We start from the raw sequence: 23,780 nt of genomic DNA on the forward strand, positions 1-23,780 counted from the left end.
TGAAATAGTCTCAGGTGCAAGGAAGGATAGCCAGTTGGGGATGTCCAGCAGGTAGTTAAAAACCTACCGGTGCCGGGCGTGGTGGCTCACGCCTGTAATCCCAGCACTTTGGGAGGCCGAGGTGGGCGGATCACAAGGTCAGGAGATCGAGACCATCCCGGCTAACATGGTGAAACCCCCGTCTCTACTAAAAATACAAAAAATTAGCCCGGCGTGGTGGCGGGCGACTGTAGTCCCAGCTACTCAGGAGGCTGAGGCAGGAGAATGGCGTGAACCTGGGAGGCGGAGCTTGCAGTGAGCTGAGATCGGGCCACTGCACTTCAGCCTGGGCAACAGAGCGAGACTCCGTCTCAAAAAAAAAGAAAACCTAACGGTGATTACACAACAGCTTGGGCAACAGGTCTTTTGTTTTTAAAACAATATATTTGGCCAGACACTGCAATCCCAGCACTTTGGGAGGCCGAGGTGGGCGAATCACGAGGTCAGGAGTTCGTAGACCAGCCTGGCCAACATGGTGAAACCCCATCTCTACTAAAAATACAAAAATTAGCCAGGTATGGTGGCGCATGCCTTTAGTCCCAGCTACTCGGGAGGCTGAGGCAGGGGAATCGCTGAACCTGGGAGGCGGAGGTCGCAGTGAGCAGAGATCGCACCACTGCACTCCAGCCTGGGCAACAGAGCAAGAGTCCGTCTCAAAAAAAATGGCTTCACGCCATTCTCCTGTCTCAGCCTCCCGAGTAGCTGGGACTACAGGCACCTGCCACCATGCCTGGCTAATTTTTTGGTATTTTTAGTAGAGGTGGGGTTTCACCGTGTTAGTCAGGATGGTCTCGATCTCCTGACCTTGTGATCTGCCCGCCTTGGCCTCCCAAAGTGCTGGGATTACAGGCGTGAGCCACCGTGCCCCGCCCAAATGTGTTTTTTTCTTATCTCTCATTCAACAACAATAAACACAGAAGACTTCTGTGATTAAAAGGGTGTGGGTTTTTCCTCACACACCAACTAAGCAATCAGTTCTGCAACAGACATCAGCTGGGTGTCTCCCAATTGAGTGCTGACACTGTCTACCTGGAGGTAGCATCAGATTCCACAGGTCGAAGGCCCAGTCCACAAGATTGCCCACCACTGCAGACACCAGTCCCAAGTCTAGGCTTCTGGAACTTGTGACCTGCTGGCTTCAAGTTGAGGTTTTCACAACTGCCTCTTTTGGTTCAATCAATTTGCTAGAGTGATTCGAAGAACTCAGGGAAACACTTATGTTTATCATTTATTATAAAGGATGTTACAAAGGACACAGATGAAGAGATGCATAGGGCAATGTCTGGGGAAAGGGATGAGGAACTTCCATGCCCTCTCTGGGCGTGCCACCCTCCAGGAACCTCCATGCGTTCAGCTATCAGTAGGCTCCCCAAACCCTGTCTTATTAGGCCTTTCATGGAGACTTCATTGGATAGTCATGATTAACAACCATGTAGAAATGTGATTGGACAGAAAGGGTGTGATCTAACACTAATAGACTCAGAGGGAAGCCCAGCAAGTCCTGTCCAGATTCTTCTTGGCCTCTCTGTGCAGCATTCCTTCCTCCAGGTTATGGAGAGGACTCTTCTCAAATGTGGGCATGGGGTCTTATGAACTACAGTCCAACAAGGTAGGCCATAGAATTTTTTTTTTTTTTTTTGAGACGGAGTCTCACTTTGTCACCCAGGCTGGAGTGCAGTGGTGCAATCTTGGCTCACTGTAACCTCCGCCTCCCGGGTTCAAGTGATTCTCCTGCCTCAGCCTCCCGAGTAGCTGGGACTACAGGCGCCCGCCACCACGCCTGGCTCATTTTTGTATTTTTAGTAGGGACGGGGTTTCACCGTATTGGCCAGACTGGTCTCGAACTCCTGACCTTGTGATCCGCCGGCCTCAGCCTCCCAAAGTGCTGGGATTACAGGTATGAGCCACCGCCCCAGCCACAGAATTTCTTTATGACCAGTTCCAAAGATTCCTGCCTTGGGAGAAAAAGCAGCAGGTGAAACGAGGGCAGGAGAGGATCAGAGAGATTCTGTTTCCTGAGGCGACTTCTGAGGGCTAAAGGCGCTCAACACAACAAGACCTATGGGAGTTACGAGCCTCAGACCATGGATGAAAATCTATATCTATAGCTATATATATCTATAAAATCACACACTGTTTTCCAGTTTCTTGAGTATTATCTTAGAGATATTCTGTACACTTGTGATTTAATGTCCCCAGGAGACTTCTGTATTTTTATTTAAGGACTAGAGAAGACGTGTATCTCTGAGATAGAAGGAAAAGAACAAGGGGAGAGACTGAAGAAGTAAATGAAAGAGGAGCTACTAACTGGGCGTGATAGCACATGCCTGGGTAGTGCCAGCTACTTGGAAGGCTGAGACAGGAGGATTGCTTGAGCTCAGCTTGGGCAACAAAGCAAGACCCTGTCTCAATTATTTAAAAAAAGAAGAATTACTGAAGCAAGTCCTTAGAGGAGGTGGAAGAGAGAGAATCAGTGTAGTGTGGGCATATGCTTTAGCAAGAAGGATTGACTCTATTCAGAGCTAGGAAGGGCAGGTTGATGGCAACAGAGATTTCTGATGCTGTATCCCTTAGGAGGCCCAAGTTCCTCGGCTTTGTGGTAGCAGAAATGTGTGTAGAGAAGATGATGGCTCGAGCAGGATGCAGAAAAGATGTCAAAGAGTCACTGTGGACACTAGGAAATATCACAGAACTGTCAGATCCAAAAATCAATTCACAGAGGTTTATTTTGATGATTTATAAAAGAAACATTACCATAGCAATTTAAAGCTATTTACAAATTTAAAAATAAATTTACATAAATGTATTCACATCACATTAAACAGTTTTAAAATATTACAGGTAGTGTCGAACACAAAACATAAACTAAGTTTTAAGCCACATAGGTGTTCTGAAAGCATGCTCAACAACCATAACCACTGGAGGATGGTCCACTGGAAAAATATGATTTCAGGAACCGGAAGTAAAGATGATTACCCTAGTCTCAGGTGATGTGGCCTTTAAAAGTCACTTTAACTTTAAACTGCAACCACAAACTTAGATGAAGACAGACTGAACAAACAGTGAGAATTAATTTTTAAAAAAATTCTCGTGTAGCTTAAAAACACAGAACAGGCTGGGCACAGTGGCTCATGCCTGTAGTCTCAACACTTTGTGAGGCCGAGACAGGAGGATCACTTGAAGCCAGGAGTTCAAAACCAGCCTGGGCAACAAAACGAGACCCCATCTCTACAAGATACAAACAAACAAAACACAGCACATAGAAATTTATACTGTGATCCATGTGAGAGTAGATTTAGACCAGGATGATCTTATTTGTGACTGACTGGGCATCGCACTTTTCTTTTTTCTTTTTTTTTTGAGACGGAGTCTCGCTCCATTGCCCAGGCTGGAGTGCAGTGGCGCAATCTTGGTTCACTGCAACCTCCACCTCCCGGGTTCAAGTGATTCTCCTACCTCAGCCTCCTGAGTATCTGTGATTACAGGCGCCTGCCACCACGCCCAGCTAATTTTTTGTATTTTTAGTAGAGATGGGGTTTCACCATGCTGGCCAGGCTGGTCTTGAACTCCTGATCTCATGATTCGCCCGCCTCAGCCCCCCAAAGTGCTGGGATTACAGGCATGAGCCACCGCGCCTGGCCGCTTCATGCTTTTCTTTTGCAGGTTGCATGCCAGCCGATATTCCTCTGTGCTGGGAAGGGAAAGTTTGAGGATGTATCAAGACCACAGCAGTGGATCTCACTGCTCTTGCCTACTCAGGGCTTTATCTACACATTAATAGCCCCTCAGAGGAAAGGCACCAGCCGAAGAGTCGACACTGGCTCTGGGCTTGGATGCTGCCTCTGATAAACGCTGGGCACTCTGACCCTGAAGCCAGGGAGGGAGTGCTTGGCAGCTGCCTGGGCACACTCCCCTCAGTCCAGTTGCCAGGCCAAATTATACAGTGGATGGCAGCTCCACAGAGATGCTAAAGTTTGAGATCTAAGTGTCAGAGAGAGCTGACAATTTTTATGAGGAAAGTGAACAACAACAGGTGTTTATCAGTACCTGAGAATTATCATCTAGTTTAATTAAGCAAAGGTATTAGGAGGTCTGTTTCAGCTCATTCCCTTTAGTATGGCCCTAAAAAATCAACAGAACTCTCCTACTTCATGTTGCCCGACTTGCAGCCAGGTATGTGAACCTAAAGTAGAAGTCCTAGCATATATATTATTCATAATTAAACACAGTTCATTTTATTATTCTGGCAACTAGTGATATTTCATGATTACAAGCCTTAAAAATCTAATACAAGTACAGTTAAAAAAAGACATAGAATGCTTACACAATATGGAAGGCACTTTGAGGTTACATGATAAATAAAAATACATTAATAGAGGCAGGATTATTTATTGGTTCCTTCAGTGTCTGTGTCCATGGCGATCGAGAGCCCAGTTTTGTACTTCACCTTTGGCAAATAGTGTAAAGAAAATGGCGCCAAAAACGTTAATAGCAGCAGCAATATAGAACACGGTTTGCCATTCTCCAACAGTGTTCTATAAAGAAAGAAAAAAATGCAAGTGAAATAAAATTTTGTTTGTAGTTCACTTCATTAAAAAGATAGTGTCACAAGACTGTTAAAACAGCCACATTATTCATAAAAGCCTCATCCTTGGAACAACCCAAATGTCCACCAGCAGTAGGATAGTGGTATATTTGTTCAACGGAATACGATACAGCAATGAGAATGGGATACAACATCATAAATACAGCTCACAAACAAAATATGAAGCAAAAGAAGCCAGACAAAAAAGGTACATACTAAATTATTCCATTTATATAAAGCCCAAAGTCAGACCATACTAATCTATGGGGTTAAAAGTTGGGAGAGTGGTTCCTCTTGGTGAGGGTGAAGGAAAAATAGCAGGAAGTGGTACCTGGGGTCTTACTGAGGGAGGTAATATTCTGTTTCTTGACTGGGTGCTGGTTACACAGATGTATTAACTTTGTGGAACTTCATCTAGCTGCACACTTTAGATTTGTGCATTTATTTGTTTTTATTTTTGAGACAGAGTCTCACTCTGTCACCCAGTCTGGAGTGCAGTGGCGCAATCTCGGCTCACTGCAGCCTCCACTTTCTGGGCTGAGGCAATCCTCCCAACTCAGCCTTCCAAGGAGCTGGGATTAGAGGTGCATGCTACCATGCCTGGCTAATTTTCTTTGTGTATATATATATATATATATATACACACACATATATATACACGTGTATATATATATACGTGTATATATATATTTTTAGTAGAGATGGAGTTTCGCCATGTTTCCCAGGCTGGTCTTGAACTCCTGGGCTCAAGTGATTCGCTCACCTCAGCCTCCCACAGTGATGGTATTACAGGTGTGAGCCACCACACCTGGCCTGGATTTGTGCATTTAAAAGAAGTTATACTTCAATAAAAAGTTTACTGAAGATAGATAGATATACTTCAATAAAAAGTGTACTGGCATGTCCCTGAATCATGCCTAACACTAACTAATACTAGGAAAGTCTTACGCCTGTGCACAGTCTCCCAGGTTCTCAGGTGAAAGGTGTCAGGTGGATCAAGTAAATACGGTTAAGATGAACTCAAGTTCAGCTTTGAGGATCTGTGACATCAGAGAGAGGCCTGGCAAGTATAAAAGATCTTGAATGGCATACAAAGCAGGATATAACATGGGATCTGTCAGTAAGACAACTGTTCAGTGTATAACCCTGTGGCATAAAAATATCAGACAGTTATCTAAATTTCTGGGTCATGTGACCACCTTTAACAACCATTTTTTGGATTTTTTCAATTTCAGTCTAACCAGAGTGGTGACTATATTTGCAGCATTAAATAAAAAACACACGGCCGGGCGTGGTGGATCACGCCTGTAATCCCAGCACTTTGGGAGGCTGAGGCGGGCGGATCACGAGGTCCGGAGATCGAGACCATCCTGGCTAACATGGTGAAACCCCGTCTCTACTAAAAATATAAAAAATTAGCCAGGCGTGGTGGCCGGCGCCTGTAGTCCCAGCTACTCGGGAGGCTGAGGCAGGAGAACGGCGTGAACCTGGGAGGCGGAGCTTGCAGTGAGCCGAGATCACTCCACTGCACTCCAGCTTGGGCAACAGAACAAGACTCCCTCTCAAAAAAAAAAAACAAACAAACAAAAAAAAAAACAAAAAAAAACTGGCTGGGCGTGGTGGCTCATGCTTGTAATCCCGGCACTTTGGGAGGCTGAGGTGGGTGGATCACCCGAGGTCAGGAGTTCAAGACCAGCCTGGCCAACACGGCGAGACCCTGTCCCTACTAAAAATACAAAAATTAGCTGGGCGTGGTGGTAGGCTCCTGTAATCCCAGCTACTCGGGAGGCTGAGGCAGGAGAATTGCTTGAACGTGGGAGACGGAGGTTGCGGTGAGCTGAGATCATGCCATTGCACTCCAGCCTGGGGAACAAGAGCGAAACTCTGTCTCAAAAATACATAAATAAATTAAAAAACCAGGCCAGAAGTGGTGGCTCACGCCTGTAATCCCAGCACTTTGGGAGGCTGTGGCGGGCAGATCACGAGGTCAGGAGATCAAGACCGTCCTGGCTAACAAGGTGAAACCCTGTCTCTACTAAAAATACAAAAAATTAGCCAGGCATGGTGGCAGGCAACCGTAATCCCAGCTACTTGGGAGGCTGAGGCAGGAGAATGGCGTGAACCCGGGAGGCGGAGTTTGCAGTGAGCTGAGATCGTGCCACTGCACTCCAGCCTGGGCAACAGAGCGAGAGTCCGTCTCAAAAACAAAACAAAAAAACAAACCAAGTAGGCCAGGCATGGTGGCTCATGCCTATAATTCCAGCACTTTGGGAGGCCGAGATAGGTGGATACCTTGACAGGAGTTTGAGACCAGCCTGGGCAAGGTGGTGAAACCCCATCTCTACAAGAAGTAGAAAAATTAGCTGGACATGGTGGTGTACACCTGTAGTCCCAGCTACTTGGGGGGGCTGAGATAGGAAGATCACCTGAGCCTGGGGAGGTTGAGCCTGCAGTGAGCCATGATCGCGCCACTGCACTCTAGCCTGGGCGATGGAGACCCCGTCTCAAAAAACAAAGAAACAAACAAACAAACAAAAAACCCAAACAAACAAGCAGTAGAACTAGCAATGAGGAAGTGAAAGAGAAGGCGCTGGGAAGCCAGTATGAGGTCATTTATTTGGGAAAAAAGGAGAAACATGAAGAAAGAAACACCCTGTGGTGGTTATACTTGTTTGAGATGAATGCGTTTTAGTGAAAAAAAATCTTAGATACTCATCTTAAATTCTGCTGAGGAATCAGTCAATAATTACATCTTATACCAGAAAGAAATGTTTGAAACAGCTTCTTAGGATTACTAAGACAAAGCTGCCCTGTGTGGTCTCTGGGATAAAATAATACTTCAGTGTTATCTGAAGGCAATGAGTGAACTTAAAATCAATCATTGTACTACAAGTCTCACACAGCTCCTAGTTTGTTTTTTAACAAAAATTCCACCAGTTTTTAGAGAATACTGTTTTGTTTATAACAACATTGAACCTCAGACACACTTTGAATTTTAATTACTGCATTATTTATTTATATGCTGACTCATTCCACAAACTTTTTGAGGCAATGCTTGAAGTAAGAAATTACAGGCTGGGCGCGGTGGCTCATGCCTGATATCCCAGCACTTTCGGAGGCTGAGGCGGGTGGATCATTTGAGGTCAGGAGTTCGAGACCAGCCTGGCCAACATGGTGAAACCCCATCTGTACTAAAAATACAAAAATTAGCCGGGTGTGGTGGCACATGCCTGTAGTCCTAGCTACTTGGGAGACTGAGGCAGGAGAATCGTTTGAACCCGGGAGGCGGAGGTTGCAGTGAGCTGAGATCACGCCACTGCCCTCCAACCTGGGGGACAAGTGAGACTTCATCTCAAAAAAAAAAAAAAAAAAGAAAGAAATTACAATTGTGAAGGCAAGTGTGTGCTTTTCCTTTTTAAAAATAATATGCTTTAGAGTTTTATTTGGCTGGGTGCAGTGGCTGACTCCTGTAATCCCAGCACTTTGGGAGGCCGAGATGGGCGGATCACCTGAGGTCGGGAGTTCGAAACCAGCCTGACCAACATGGAGAAGCTCCGTCTCTATTAAAAATACAAAATTAGCTGGGTGTGGTGGCGCATGCCTGTAATCCCAGCTATTCGGGAGGCTGAGGCAGGAAAATCACTGGAACCCGGGAGGCAGAGGTTGTGGTAAGCTGAGATCACACCATTGCACTCCAGCCTGGGCAACAAGAGCGAAACTCCGTCTCAAAAAAAAAAAAAACCACACACACAAACAAAAAACAAAAATTAGCAGGGCATAGTGGTGGGTGCCTGTAGTCCCAGCTACTCGGGAGGCTGAGGCAGGAGAATTGCTTGAACTTGGGAGGCAGAGGTTGCAGTGAGCTGAGACTGCACCACTGTACTCCAGACTGGGCAACGGAGTGCGAAACTTATTTTATTTTACTTTATTTATTTTTATTTTTATTTTTTATTTATTTTATTTTTTTGAGACAGGGTCTCCCGCTCTCACCCAGGCTGGAGTGCAGAGGCGTGATCATAGCTCACTGCAGCCTCAAAACCCTGGGCTCATGCATCCACCTGCCTTAGCCTCCTAAGTAGCTGGGAATACATGTACAAACCACACCCAGCTAAAACAGTGATATCCTTTTAACAGCATTAAACAAATGCTGTAACATATCCCAAATCAAGTGCAGTTCCCACTTGTAAACATACAAGACTTTAATTCAGGAATCCATATTTCCCTAGCAGAAGTACTGGCATTATCAGTAAGTGAAATGAACACATGGTAGTGAGCTGACTTAGGTTCTGGTGTTGCCACCCTGCTCCATGAGGACAACGTTAAACATTTTGGATATGTCCATATTGAGACACAGAACTTTAGAAAAAGCATTTCTACAGCATTCCTTTTTATTAAGTGAGACGAAATAGTAACAGGGAGGTACCGTGTCACTTAAGGAATTAGAAATGGTAGATGTGGAGAAGAAATAGGAACACTATCTGTGGGGAACACATATATGTCCGAAATCAGTATATTTGGTAATAAGAAAGTCTGTAAGTATGTCCTGAAATTCTTTTTTTTTTTTTTTTTTTTGAGACGGAGTCTTGCTCTGTTGCCAGACTGGAGTACAGTGGCGATGTTGGCTTACTGCAACCTCCGCCTCCTGGGTTTGAGCGATTCTGGTGCCTCAGCCTCCTGAGTAGCTGGGACTACAGGCACCTGCCACCACACCGGCTAATTTTTGTATTTTTAGTAGAGATGGGGTTTCACCATGTTGGTGAGGCTGGTATTGAACTCCTGACCTCGTGATCCACCTGCCTCGGCCTCCCAAAGTGCTGGGATTACAGGCATGAGCCACTGCGCCCGGCCAATATCACAACTTTTAACTACTTGTGTGGTTTCAGCTACAATGTCTTCATTTGACTTAGTTCAATTGTTTTGTCTAAAATCCAGAAAGTGTTCTTTGAAAATATACTTTCCCATCTATTAAGGCATTTAGCTTTTTGTTGCTAAAAAGAATTTCATAAGAACATTTAGAATTTTAAACTTAATTAAAATACACTGAACTTTGACACAGATGTGCAGCTCCAAAACCTTTCCAGTTTACAAGTAAATTATCTACTTACATCAGGGGTCAGACTTTTAGCAATGACGGGCCCAACCATTCCTGGAATAGTGGCAAATGTATTTGTGATGCCCAGGAGGATACCAGCATACCTGCAGAAACATTTTCATAGAAGTTTATTATTGTGATACACATTTAAACAGCTTTTCTTCTTTTTTTTTTTTTTGAGACAGAGTCTCACTCTGTGGCCCAGGCTTGAGGGCAGTGGGATGATCCCAGCTCACTGCAGCCTCTGCCTCCCGGGTTCAAGCGTGCCTTAGCCTCCTGAGTAGCGAGGACTACAGGCATCCACCATCATGCCGGGCTAGTTTTGTATTTTTAGTAGAGCTGGGGTCTCACCATGTTGGCCAGGCTGCTCTAGAGCTCCTGACCTCAAGTGATCTGCCTGCCTCGGCCTCCCAAAGTGCTGAGATTACAAGTATGAGCCACGGCACCTGGCGGCTTCTTTCAATAGACAGCTATTCTGCTCCAGGTTGTGTTCTTGTGAAATTTTATGTCTAAACAAAATGTCTTATTGAAATGGGATTTTATATTCAGCTGGTGAAAAACTTGCATTTCAATAGTTAAGTAGCATTTTAACATTACATAGAGGAAGGCCGGGCGCGGTGGCTCACATCTGTAATCCCAGCACTTTGGGAGGCTGAGGCAGGTGGATCACGAGGTCAGGAGATCGAGACCATCCTGGCTAACATGGTGAAACTCCGTCTCTACCAAAAATACAAAAAAATTAGCCGGGCGTGATGGCGGGCGCCTGTAGTCCCAGCTACTCGGGAGGCTGAGGCAGGAGAATGGCGTGAACCTAGGAGGCGGAGCTTGCAGTGAGCAGAGATCGTGCCACTGCACTCCAGCCTGGCCAACAGAGCGAGACTCCGTCTCAAAAAAAAAAAAAAAATTACATAGAGGAACACAGCCATGGAAAAACCCCTTTTATAGTGATATAGGAAAGTTCTGAGATAACATTTTCATACAGAAAGCTTGGCATGTCTAGCTTAAAGTTTTTTAAGTTAAAAAAATTTCTTTCCTGATTTGAAAATTCAATTGTAATTAATTTTTGAAAATTAATAAGAAAAAATAAAAAAATAAGGAAGTAAAATTACCTATAATTCTTCCCCATAGAGATGATCAACATTAACATTTTCATAAATATCCTATTTTTTTCTATCTGTATATATTTCTAGTATGTTATTATAGACGTGAGATCATATCAAACATAAAATTTACTTGTTCCATTAATTACTTTTTTTTTTTTTTTTGAGACGGAGTTTCTGTCGCTCAGGCTGGAGTACAGTGGCGCGATCTCAGCTCATTGCAACCTCCAACTCCTGGGTTCAAGTGATTCTTCTGCTTCAGCCTCCCGAGTAGCTGGGACTACATGCGCATGCCATGTAGGTCAGGCTGGTCTTGAACTCCTGATCTCAGGTGATCTACCTGCCTCGGCTTCCCAAATTGCTGGGATTACAGGCGTGAGCCACTGCACCTGGCCCGATAATTCATTTTTAAAATTGCTGCCTCTTTTTTTTTTTTTTTTTGAGACAGAGTTTTGCTCTTGTTGCCCAGACTGGAGTGCAATGGCATGATCTCGGCTCACTACAACTTCCACCTCCCCAGTTCAAGTGATTCTCCTTCCTCAGCCTCCTGAGTAGCTGGGATTACAGGCATGCACCACCACACCTGGGTAATTTTGTATTTTTAGTAGAAACGGGGTTTCACCATGTTGGTTAGGCTGGTCTCGAACTCCTGACCTCAGGTGATCCGCCTGCCCCAGCCTCCCATAGTGCTGGGATTACAGGTGTGAGCCACTGCGCCCGGCTTAAAATTGCTGTCTCTTTACTAGGATGTTTGTCCTGTATATATTCATGAATTCTGGACTTTGAAGATTGTATCTCTTAGGTATCATTTCACATAATCTTATACCTCCTGTATTTCCTGTACACTGATAGTTTCTAGACTCTAGATCCTAGGGGGTTCATTAGATTTAGGTTTAATGTTTTTGGTAAAAAAAACAAAACAAACAAACAAACAAAAAACACTTTAAGATGAAGGAGGAGTTCAGTTAAAAAAAGTACTGCTTAACTAATTCAGTTATGTATAAAGATCACGAAGTTTTATGTTCCAAACTTGTGCATACACACAGCACTATAACAAAACCATGAAGTACAGATCTTTTTGGCTTATCCCCTTTAGGGGTGTATCTAAATTAACCAAGCTTGGCAGAGCCTCTCTTTTTTATGTTTTCTTTTTAAACCATTAACACCTTGGCAGTAAGAGGAGTCAACTGCAATGTTGCCAGCCCTTCCAGTGACAGATATTAAGTGCAGACGAATGCCGTGAAATTCTAAATGTCAGCAACAAGAAGCTCATTCAAGTACTTATATTTCACTTGGCCAGGACAGGCCATGAAAGATTGATGACTACTTGGAAGAAAACAAGTTGTATGGACTCAGTCTGGATTCTGTGCTGTTGGAGTACTATTGGAATTAATAGCTGAAAATCTATCTAATTCCCATGAATTCGGGCAACAAAATTACCATAGAAAAATCTCTATTTTGGGGCCGGGTGTGGTGTTGCATGCCTGTAATCCCAGCATTTTGGGAGGCTGAGGTGGGCGAATTGCTTGAGCCCAGGAGTTTGAGACCAGCCTGGGCAACATGGTGAAACCTTGTCTCTACAAAAAATAAACAAACACACAAAAAATTAGCTGGCTATGTTGGTTCAGGCTGTAGACCCGCTACTCAGGAGGCTGAGGTGGGAGGATTGCAGGAGGATTGCTTGAGACTGCAGTGAGCCGTGATCTTGCTACTGTACTCCAGCCTTGGTGACAGGGTGTGACTCTGTCTCAAAAAATAATAAATAAATTAATAAAATAAAATCTCTATTTCAGTCTATAGAAGTAAAGGCCTATAAAATCCAAGTACACATTTATATGTTAATAGGAATATTATTTATTGGAAAACCTTGTATCTATTTACTATTTATTGGAAAACCTTATATCAGACATGTTTATAAGGGTTTTATATATCATATAATTATAAAGTCAACCCCATGAGGAAGGATTATCTTCATTTTATTTTTTTATTTTTAAAATTTTAAAATTTTTTTATTTTTTAAATTTTAAAATTTTGTTAAGTTTTTAGAGATGGGATCTTGCTATATTGCCCAGGCAGGTCTTGAACTGCTGGGCCCAAATGATCCTCCCACCTTGGCCTTCTAAAGTCCTGGGATTACAGGCGAGAGCCACTGCACCCAGCTGGATAATCTTCATTTTATAGATGAAGAAAAACCATAAAATGTCACCCAATTTGTCTGATTCTGAATCAGTACTTAATATTATAATGTTATAATCTACAATGCTACTTTAAAAAAACAAACTCCGTAAAAAAAAAAAAACTCAGTAATCACTGAACCCAATCTGTAGGAAAGATAAATTTTCTCATGCTTCATTTTTCACCACAAGCCCTGGTGTTGAACTTGTTTATGGTCCTCAAGTGCTCCTGTTTTAACTAGTAGAGTGTTACACTGAACGGGCCCTCAGTTGTTACCACAACAAAAAGCAACTATGAAAAACATAAGATATGTAATCCGCAATAAGATATGTAGTCAAGACTCCCGCAACTAGAAATAACTGGTGTGCTTTGAACAAAGAAATTCCAGTTGGAAAAGAAAAACTAAAAAGCTCATCTGAAGAGCTGAATAAAAATATAAGAAAGTTATCCTTTGAGCTAGAACTGCAAGGTTTACACACACACACACACACACACACACACACACACACACACACACACACACACACACACACACACTAAGGGAGATAAATAATTTCGACTTTGGGCTGGGCATGGTGGCTGACGCCTGTAATCCTAGCACTTTGGGAGGCTGAGGCTGGCGGATCACCTGAGGTTGGGAGTTTGAGACCAGCATGACCAACATGGAGAAACTCCGTCTCTACTAAAAATACAAAATTAGCAGGGTGTGGTGGCACCTGCCTGTAATCCCAGCTACTCGGGAGGCTGAGGCAGGAGAATCACTTGAACCCAAGAGGCAGAGGTTGCGGTGAGCCGAGATTGCACCATTGCACTCCAGCCTGGGCAACAAGAATGAAACTCCGTCTCAAAAACAAAACAAAACAAAAAACAAATAATAATAATAATTTTGAATTTGATGAGATTTATTTATTTATTTTTTTGAGACTGAGTCTCGCTCTGTAGCCCAGGCTGGAGTGCAGTAGCGCAATCTCTGCTCACTGCAACCTCCAACTCCTGGGTTCAAGGAATTCTCATGCCTCAGCCTCCTGAGTCACTGGGATTATAGTCGCCCGCCACCACACCTGGCTAATTTTTGTATTTTTAGTAGAGATGGGGTTTCACCATGTTGGTCAGGCTGGTCTGGAGCTCCTAACCTCAAACGATCCAACCGCCTCAGCCTCCCAAAGTGCTGGGATTACAGGCGTGAGCCACCTCGCCGGCCTACTTACATTTGAATAGTTGTGTCTCAGTCAGCTGAGAACAAGTACAGCAGTCCTCATTATCTGAGGCATAAAGGCACTTGCTTACCATCCTCCCAACTGCTACAACTATTTGCTGGCGTCATTTATGTTACTAAAACGGTTTAGCTTCTTATGATATCTAGATAAATGTCTTTTTCGGCTTATAAGACTCATAAAATTTCAGGGTTGGACCTGGGTCTTTAAGATGTAGACTTCAACCACCCACCTGATGCTTGAAGCTCAGGCACAGGATCCCCCTGCTGCCTGTCCAGCATTATACTTCATGACATGACCCACCATCCTCCAGGCCAGCTTAAGCTTTTACAGATGCCAGCAGGAATCATGTTACTTTCATGTTTGTGTCTTCAGCATCTGGTATAGTGCCTGGCACAGTGTTTCTCAAATGACCAGATCCATTAATGAGCATGCTATTACGCTGAAATTTAGTAGTGACAAATTTATCTAATTGTACATCCAATTCATCTTTCTCCACCTTGTCCAAAAGGGTATCTATCATAGGAGACCTGGCTGAAGTCCTGACATATCAAATCTACTATATTTTCTTTATTCTATTAGCCTAAAAATTATGTTGAGAAGTTAGACTGTTTTGCCATTTTGGCTCTTAGTGACCCAGTAGTGGCTCTTTAGTGGTCAGCATTTTCCTTTCCGAAAGCACAACAATCTTCACTTTAATATTTTACTTGGATTGATCTGTGACCCTGGTCACCACATCTGACTCAAAGTTAGCCAGGAAATAATTACATTTATTGCATTATATGCAAATACCTTTATTGCATTCTGAGCAAAGTGTTCTGTGTGTGTTCTATTTAATCTTCACAACGATCTTATAAGGTAGGTACCACAGATATTTGGTTTTCTTTTTCTTCAGCATCTATTTTCATCTTTTGACAATAGCACTATTTTTTTTTTTTTGAGATGGAGTTTCACTCTTGTCACCCAGGCTAGAGTGCAATGGCTCACTGTAACCTCCACCTCCCAGGTTCAAGTGATTTCCTGCCTCATCCTTCCAAGCAGCTGGGATTACAGGTCCTACCACCCCACCTGGCTAATTTTATATTTTTAGTAGAGACAGAGTTTCACCATGTTGGCTGGGCTGGTCTTGAACTCCCGACCTCAGGTGATCTGCCCACCTTGGTCTCCCAAAGTGCTGGGATTACAGGCATGAGCCATTACACCCAGCCGACCATAGCTCCAATTTTTATCCGATGATCCAATTTTCTTTCATTGCTAGTTCAAGAGAGCAGGGTTGGGGGCCCTCATCAGATTCCAGAGATGCTGACAAGACTTCAGGAACCTGATGAATCCTAAGCTACCTTTTAGATTTATTAAATGGAGTGGGTGACTTACCACCTTCTGGCTGGATGGCTGCTGAACCAATTTTATGTTCCTTATAATTTTTTTTTTTTTTTTTGAGATGGAGTCTCACTTTGTTGCCCAGGCTGGAGCACAGTGGCACAATCTCGGCTCACAGCAACCTCTGCCTCCTGGGTTCAAGCAATTCTCCTGCCTCAGCCTCCTGAGAAGCTGGGACTACAGGTGTGCGCCATCACTCCCTGCTAGTTTTTGTATTTTTAGTAGAGACGGGGTTTCACCATGTTGGCCAGGGTGATCTCAAACTCCTGACCTCAGGTGATCCAACCGCCTCAGCCTCCCAAAGTGTTGGGATTACAGGCGTGAGCTACCGTGCCCGGCTCAAAATGACTCATGTTTATTTACATCTTCATGTGTTACAGTGGATGTTATCGATGGATTCCTCAGCATCCATTCCCACTCCCCACCCCCATCTGTGTAGCAATAGTGACATCTGAGGGGCACTGACCCTTTGACTTCTAACTTTTGGGGTAGGTGCTGATTGTCCTAAAGTCACATGATATTCTCTTGGCCATTGGGGTTGGTTCATGTGACTCAGTTTGGGTCAACCAAAATGAAGCCCAGGACTTATTTCCATGGTTGAGAGAGGAAAAGATCCTTTTCTTTCTGCTTGATGTGAATGAAGAAGCATGTAGTCCTGATTGCTGCTGGCAATCATTTCATTGTGTGATTTTATAAGCAGACCCAGTTTTAGGACAAAACTACTACTGTAAAAGACAGAGTGAGAAAGAAACAATCTGTGGCGATATTAGTAGGCAGCTGGATATCAACTCTTGCCTGAAGCCTATTATCTCTGGATACAATTAAGTGAATCAATAGATTATGCTGTTTAGCCCAGTTTAAATTAGAATTTCTATACTTCAACTAAAAACATCCTAAGTAATAACATAGCCTAGAACTATTTCTTGCCAAAACTCTCAATTCCCATATCCCTTTGACTATTCATCAACCCTAGGCTTGACAAAACCTCAAGTCTTGGCCAGGTGCTGTGGCTCATGCCTGTAATCCTAGCACTTCGGGGGGCTGAGGCGGGAAGATCACTTGAGGCCAGGAGACTGAGACCACCCTGGGCAAGATAGGGAGACCCCATCTCTACAAAATATTTTTTGAAAAATTAACCAGGCATGGTGATGTGTGCCTGCAGTCCCAGCGACTCAGGAGGCTGAGCAGGAAGGATTACTTGATCCCAGGAGTTCAAGGCCACAGTGAACTACAATGGCGTCACTGCACTCTAGCCTGGGTGACAGAGTGCAGCTTATCTTAGAGTATTTATTGAAGAGATAGGAGACTGAGGATTCATAGAAATTAGAAGATTCTGTAGCAGTCCGGGTGTGAAGATTTTGAGGTAGTGATTTTGTCTTTTCTCCAAAATCAATTCATATCTATTATTTTTACAAATAAAGTGCATTAAAACTTTTGGGTTAAAATATTTACATAGCTCCCTTATTTACCTTGTCAACTGGCACAAAATGGTTTTAGAAGTATGTGGCTTAAAGAATGTTTCCAGAGAGGTAGCTGTATTTTGGGCTTAAAAGTAAAAATTTTAGGTTCAAGTTTTGGCTCTATCATTTATTGTATTAGCTGTGTGCTGTAAGATAAATCACTTAACTTCTCTTAAGTTTCCTTAGCATTCAAATAGGGCAAAAATACTTACTTCAAAGGCATGCTTTAAGGGTAAAATGGATAGTGTTTATGAAAGTGATGTGTAAACTATCAAGTGCTACACAAATATATTTGCACATAGGTAATATAGTTAGACAAATCAATTGGTCTACTCTTTGACATTCATTCATCTGACAAAATGCCTACTACATGCCAAGTGCCATGGAGAGCCCTGAGGACAATAAGGGAGTTTCTGCCTTCACAGAGTTCCTAGTCTAGCTGGGTGAACAGACACAGTTATAATGAGTTATTGCAATGTTCTAATGAGAGCACTGTGGACAGAAGTGATGATAGTTAAAAGTTTAAATTTAAAAACAACTTCCTGCTTTAACTATTGTGTAAATTAAAATCTTGTTAAGAATTTAAAGTCATTCCTATAGTAGTCAAATCCATAGAGGCAGAAAGTAGAATGTTGGTTGCAGGGCCTGGGAGGAAGGAGAAATGGGAGATGGTGTTTAATGGGTACAGTTTCTGTTGAGAAGATGAAATTGTTCTAGAGATTGTTGGTGGTGCTAGTTATGAAACAATGTGAATACTTAATGCCACAGAACTGCATACTTAAAAATGGTAAGTTTTATATCATATCTATTTTATCAGGTTTTTTTTTTATAGATGGAGTCTTGCTCTTGTTCCCCAGGCTGAAGTGCAATAACGCGATCTCAGCTCACTGCAACCTCTGCCTCCTGGGTTCAAGTGATTCTCCTGCCTCAGCCTCCTGAGTAGCTGGGATTACAGGTGCCCGCCATCATGCCTGGCTAATTTTTGTATTTTTAGTAGAGATAGGGCTTCGCCATGTTGGCCAGGCTGGTCTCAAACTCCTGACCTCAGGTTATCCGCCTGCCTCGGCCTCCCAAGGTGCTGGGATTATAGGCGTGAGTCACCGCCTTTGGCCTTTTATCAAGATTTTTAAAAATATAATTTAAAGTCAATCACAGCAAATCTTTATATTAGTACTCACGAAGGAGCAATATCCAGATGGTTGATGCTAAATCCAGAAGAGCAAAAGCCTCCCAGTGTTGTTGATATAGTTAGGAAAGCAACGGCCAAAGAATAATCACAGCCAATGAAGCCAGCAGCTACCAGGAATACTGCAGGTCCAATCATTCCTGGAGTTAAAAAGTTATAAAAGGGAAAAAAACCCAGCATTAATATTTGCTCTACCTTAATATGGTATAAATCTGAAATCTGAAATTGCTGCCACCTACTGTAGAAACACTATATTGCCTGAAAGACTAACAAATTTCATGAGAAAAAAAAACTGCTGGAAAACATGGGCGTAATACAACTAATGTACTATAAAAGGAAAATCTCATTATGCAATGTTATTAAATCTACATGTGGCCAAAACTCAGCTAAAATTCCATGGTGTTAGAGAAGAACAAGACAAGAACAACTTAAAAATATGTTTCTAGAGGGAAGCAATAGCTGACACAGAATGTGATTTAAAATACATATAACCAAAGGAGATAAACTGAATAATAAACTTTTTTGGATGAGGTTAGAATAATACTCCATCTTGCCCGGGTGTGGCAGCTCACACCTGTAATCTCAGCACTTTAGGAGGCTGAGGCAGGAGAATCACTTGAGGCCAGGAGTTTGAGGCCAGCCTGGGCAACACAGCAAGACCCTGTCTCTACGAAATATTAAAAACAAAATTCACCAGGCATGGTGGTGGACACCTGTAGTCCTGGCTGCTCAGGAGGCTGAGGTGGGAGGATTGCTTGAGCCCAGAAGTTCAAGGTTACAGTGAGCTATGATGGCACCACTGCACTCCAGCCTGGGTTGTCAGAGCAAGACCTTGTCTCTTAAAAAGATTTTTAAAAATCTCTTGTCTTCATTCTCTCTCTCTCTCTTTTTTTTGAGCTGGAGTCTTGCTCTGTCACCCAGGCTGGAGTGCAGTGGCGCGATCTGGGCTCACTGCCACCTCCGCCTCCCAGGTTCAAGTGGTTCTCCTGCCTCAGCCTCCTGAATAGCTGGAATTACAGGCCTGGGCCATCACACCCAGCTAATTTTTGTATTTTTAGTAGAGATAGGGTTTCGCCATGTTGGCCAGGCTGTTCTCAAACTCCTAACCTCAAGCGATCCACCCACCTTGCCTCCCAAAGTGCTGGGATTACAGGTGTGAGCCACCACGCCCAGCCTTGGTTTTTTTTTTTTTTTTTCCTGCCCCACATAATCTGCAGGAATCCTCCCTAGTATTAACAACTGATAAGAATACATATTGGTCATTACAGGGAGTTAAGCCTAAAATATGAGAAGGGACTTAATGAGTGGGCTGTCAGTTTTTCTGTGTCTACAGCAGTGCTATCCAATAGCTCTCTGTGATGATGGAAATGTTGTATTTGTATATACTGCAACTGAGGAACTTTAAAAAACATTTCAATTACATTTATTTACTTATTTATTTATTTTCTTATTTTTTTGAGACAGCGTCTCACTGTCGTCAGGCTGGAGTGCAGTGGTGCGATCATGACTCACTGCAGCCTTGACTTCCCAGGCTCAAGTGATCCTCTGCCTTGGCTTCCTGAGTAGCTGGGACTACAGGTACACACCACCATGTCTGATTTAATTTAATTTCATTACTTTTATTTATTTATTTTGAAATAGGATCTCATTCTGTTACCCAGGCTGGAGTGCAGTGGCACAATCTGAGCTCACTGCAACCTCTGCCTCCCAGGTGTAAGCAAGTCTTGTGCCTCAGCCTCCTGAGTAGCTGGGATTACAGGCTTGTGCCACCATGCCTGGCTAATTTTTTTTTTTTTTCACTCTTTTTCCCCAGACTGGAGTGCAGTGGCGTAATCTTGTCACTGCAACCTCCGCCTCCCAGGTTCAAGCAATTCTCCTGCCTCGGCCTCCTGAATAGCTGGGACAGCCACACACCACCACGCCAAGCTAATTTTTGTATTAGAGACGGGGTTTCACCATGTTGGCCAGCCTGGTTTTGAGCTCCTGACCTCAAGTATCTGCCCGCCTCCGCCTCTGCCTCCCAAAGCACTGGGATTACAGGCAAGAGCCACCGAGCCCAGCCAGGGTCTTTTTATAATGTAATTACTGAAGTATAGTCACTGAGACTTCCAGGGTCTCTACTGGAGACCTTTAAAAAGTTAAATGATTGTCTTAGACAGTTTTATTTTTATGTACCTTTTTTTCTAACTATTTTTAGAGACAGGGTATTGCTCTGTTGCCTAGGTTGGAGTGCAGTGTTGTGATCATAGCTCTCTGCAGCCTCAAACAACTAGGCTCAAGAGATTTTCTCACCTTAGCCTCTGGAGTAGCTGGGACTACAGATACGTACCATCATGCCCAACTGATTAGATAGTTTTAAAAGTTACCTTTCTAGGCCGGGCACAGTGGCTCACACCTGTAATTCCAGCACTTTGAAAGGCTGAGGTGGGAGGATCGCTTGAGCCCAGGAATTTGTGACTAACCTGAGCAACATGGTAAAACCATGTCTCTACAAAAAATCAAAAATAATTAGCTGGGTGCTGTGGCGTGACCTGTAGTCCCAGCTGCTCAGGAGACTGAGGTGGGAGAATTACTTGAGCCTAGGAGGTTGAGGCTGTAGTAAGCCATGGTTGTCTATCCTGGCCAACGGAGCAAGACCCTGTCTCAAAAAAAAAAAAAAAAAAAATTACCTTTCTGAAAGCAGAGTCTGAAACACATGAATATTTATGGTTTCTTTGAGTTCTTTGATTTATAGCTCCTTATTTGATATAATAATGCTAGTAAATATTTTTGGATTGAAACTTAAAATGCACTCACTTAGAAAGGGGATGGAGTCTTAAAAATATTTTGATTACATCTTGTCTAAAGTTGATATAAAAATCTTCATTGCAAAGTCTGAGCTGAAAGCATAGTGATTTATAAAATTGTGAGGGGTGATGTTTGGCACAGCAAGCCATTTTAAAAATAATTATAAGCCATGGTGGACATAAATCTTTTATAAATCTTTTTTTTTTTTTTTGAGACAGGATCTCACTCTGTTGCCCAGGCTGGAGTGCAGTGGTGCGATTTCAGCTCACTGCAACCTCTGCCTCCTGGGTTCAAGCAATTCTTCTGCTTCAGCCTCCCAAGTAGCTGGGATTACAGGCACTTGCCACCACGCCCAGCTAATTTTTGTATTTTTAGTAGACAGGGTTTCACCATGTTGGTCAGACTGGTCTCGAACTCCTGACCTTGTGATCTGCTCACCTCAGCCTCCCAAAGTGCTAGATTATAGGCATAAGCCACCGTGCCCAGTGAATATTATAAATCTTAATCCTCAAAATGTATGATTCAAAAAGAAACGTATTGTAAAGAAATGCACTTAAATGCATCATAGTGTTTTGTTATGTGAACAAAATAAAAGACTAATATTATCATTTTTATTTTGTCTTGAACTGTTGTGATATTGTGATTTTAAAAAATATGGCTGGGGGCTGGGTGTGGTGGCTCACACCTGTAATCCTAGCACTTTGGGAGGCTGAAGCAGCAGGATTGCTTAAGGCCAGGAGTTCAAGGCCAATGTGGGCAATAAAGCGAGGCCTTGTCCCATTAAAGAAAAAAATTAAACAGAATGGCTGGGGCTGGGTATGGTGGCTCACTTCTGTAGTCCCAGCACTTTGGGAAGCCAAGGCGGGCAGATGGCTTGAGTTCAGGAGTTAAAGACCAGCCTGGACAACGTGGTGAAACCCCGTCTTTAGTAAAAATTTAAACATTAGCTGGGTATGGTGGTATGTGCCTGTAGTCCTAGCTACTCAGGAGGCTGAGGTGGGAGGATCACCTGAGGCTGAGGAGGTTGAGGCTGCAGTGAGTCAAGATCATGCCACCACACTCCAGCCTGGGCTAAGAGTGAGCCCCTGTCTCAAGAAAAAAAAAAAAAAAAAAAAAGAAAAGTAAAGAAAAGAAAAGAAATATGACCAGTGTGGTGGCTCATGTCTGTAATCCCAACATTTTGGGATGCTGAGGCAGGAAGATCACTTCAGGCCAGGAATTCAAGACCAGACTGGGCAACATAGCAAGACCCCATTTCTATTAAAAAATTGTTTTAAAAAAGAAATATATATTTGGTCTCTGCCCCTGGTTTTTTGGCACACAGCTCCTAAAACTTTTGGAATTTCTGGAGTGGTAACAGTGTCTTTTGTATGCTAATGAGACAATTGGTGGCTGGGGGTCCCCATACAGCTTCAGGATGGTGGCTGGATTAGAGGTCTGGGACTTTTGGCACCACCCCCAAACTCCAGAGAGGGGAGAGGGGCTGAAGGTTGAGTCAGTCATCAATGGCCAATGATTTAATCAATCATGCCCATTTAACGAAGTCTCCATACAAACTCAAAGGGACAGGATTTGGATGAACTTTTGAGGTCGGGGTTCTTAGAGGGTGGTGTTCCAGGAGAGGGCATGAAAACTCCCTACTCGGTCCCACATATGTTGCCCTATGCAGCTTTTCCATCTGGCTGTTCATCTATATCCTTTGCAATACCCTTTATAATAAGTGGGTAAACATAAAATAAAGTGTTTCTCTGAGTTCTCTGAGATGCTCTAGCAGATTAACTGAACCTGACAAGAGAGTCATGGGAACCCTGATTTATAGGCGGTCAGTCAGAAGCAGAGGTCACAAGCTGGGACTTGTGATTGGTATCCAAAGGGGGGCGGTCTTGTGGAACTGAGCCCTCAACCTATAGGATCTGATGCTACCACCAGCTGGACAGTGTCAGAACTGAATTACAGGATACCTAGCTGGTGTCCGCTGCAGAACTGGCTATGTGTAGACAGAAATCCCCACAAACATTTTGGTGATAGAGCGAAGTGTTCTGTGTTGAGCATTGTGTTAACTGTGTGTAAAAGTGGGAAACACACTTCGTTTTCCTATCTCCAATGACTGTAAACATGGTAAATAACTGTAAACCAAAACAAAACCTGATTTGCTTCACTTACCTATAAGGCTAAAAATTCTGCGAACACATAAAGTTGAAAAATTCCATTTTGCCCTTAAATTGTCAGCAGCTTGACCAGACAGGATCATACATAACCAAGAACCTAAATAAGGCAATGAAGACAAAAGCCCATTCTGGAAGGAATAAGAAGATACAGGATTAATTATGGTGAGAGAAAAAAACAAAACATACACATTCATCACAGCCAATGACCACCACTTGAAAGCAAAGGAAATGCATAGCAATATGTTGTTAATTTTTAAATATAATTACAGTAAATAAGTCCGGCTGTCAGAAGGATTTTAGCGTTCAGTCCAAGGCAGTCCCTAAGAGTCTGTCTCAGAGGGAAATAAGGCTTGCCCTAGTCCTGTCTGCTTCGGGTAATCTTGACTGTTTCTCTGGGATTTGGGTTGTGGGAGAAGACAAGCCTTCCTGTTAGCCTATGGATTCTCCCTACTGAACATTTTCATCTTCCATTCTCACTTATTTATTTAAAAAAAATTTTTTTTACTATAAAATAAAACGCAGATGCAGAAAAACACATAAGTCAAACATAGCTTAATGAATCACTTGTAGCTAGGACTACAAGTGCCTGCCACC

General features: G+C 43.2%; 1 protein-coding gene across 7 annotated transcripts in view; it reads right to left on the reverse strand.

Moving 5' to 3' along the window:
- Window positions 1-2,747: 2,747 nt before the first annotated feature.
- Window positions 2,748-23,780, reverse strand: part of SLC17A5 (solute carrier family 17 member 5) — a 55,317-nt gene continuing 34,284 nt past the window's right edge. For 3 of the 7 annotated variants that reach the window (XR_010126728.1, XR_010126730.1, XR_010126729.1), the window contains 5 exons: window positions 23,182-23,314; window positions 18,224-18,371; window positions 9,730-9,820; window positions 3,690-4,574; window positions 2,748-3,174 (listed from right to left, as the gene is read on the reverse strand). Coding sequence is in view for 4 of the 7 variants with exons in the window: in XM_054492317.2 (XP_054348292.1) it covers window positions 4,440-4,574; window positions 9,730-9,820; window positions 18,224-18,371; window positions 23,182-23,314 (507 nt within the window). In the remaining 3 variants the exon portion in view is untranslated. Of the gene's footprint in view, window positions 4,575-9,729; window positions 9,821-18,223; window positions 18,372-23,181; window positions 23,315-23,780 lie in introns of all 7 variants that reach the window. The other 4 variants (XM_054492317.2, XM_054492319.2, XM_054492318.2 and 1 more) reach the window with 2 other exon arrangements.

The sequence above is a fragment of the Pongo pygmaeus genome, chromosome 5, assembly GCF_028885625.2.
Source record: "Pongo pygmaeus isolate AG05252 chromosome 5, NHGRI_mPonPyg2-v2.0_pri, whole genome shotgun sequence".
NCBI classification, from domain to species: Eukaryota; Metazoa; Chordata; class Mammalia; order Primates; family Hominidae; genus Pongo; species Pongo pygmaeus.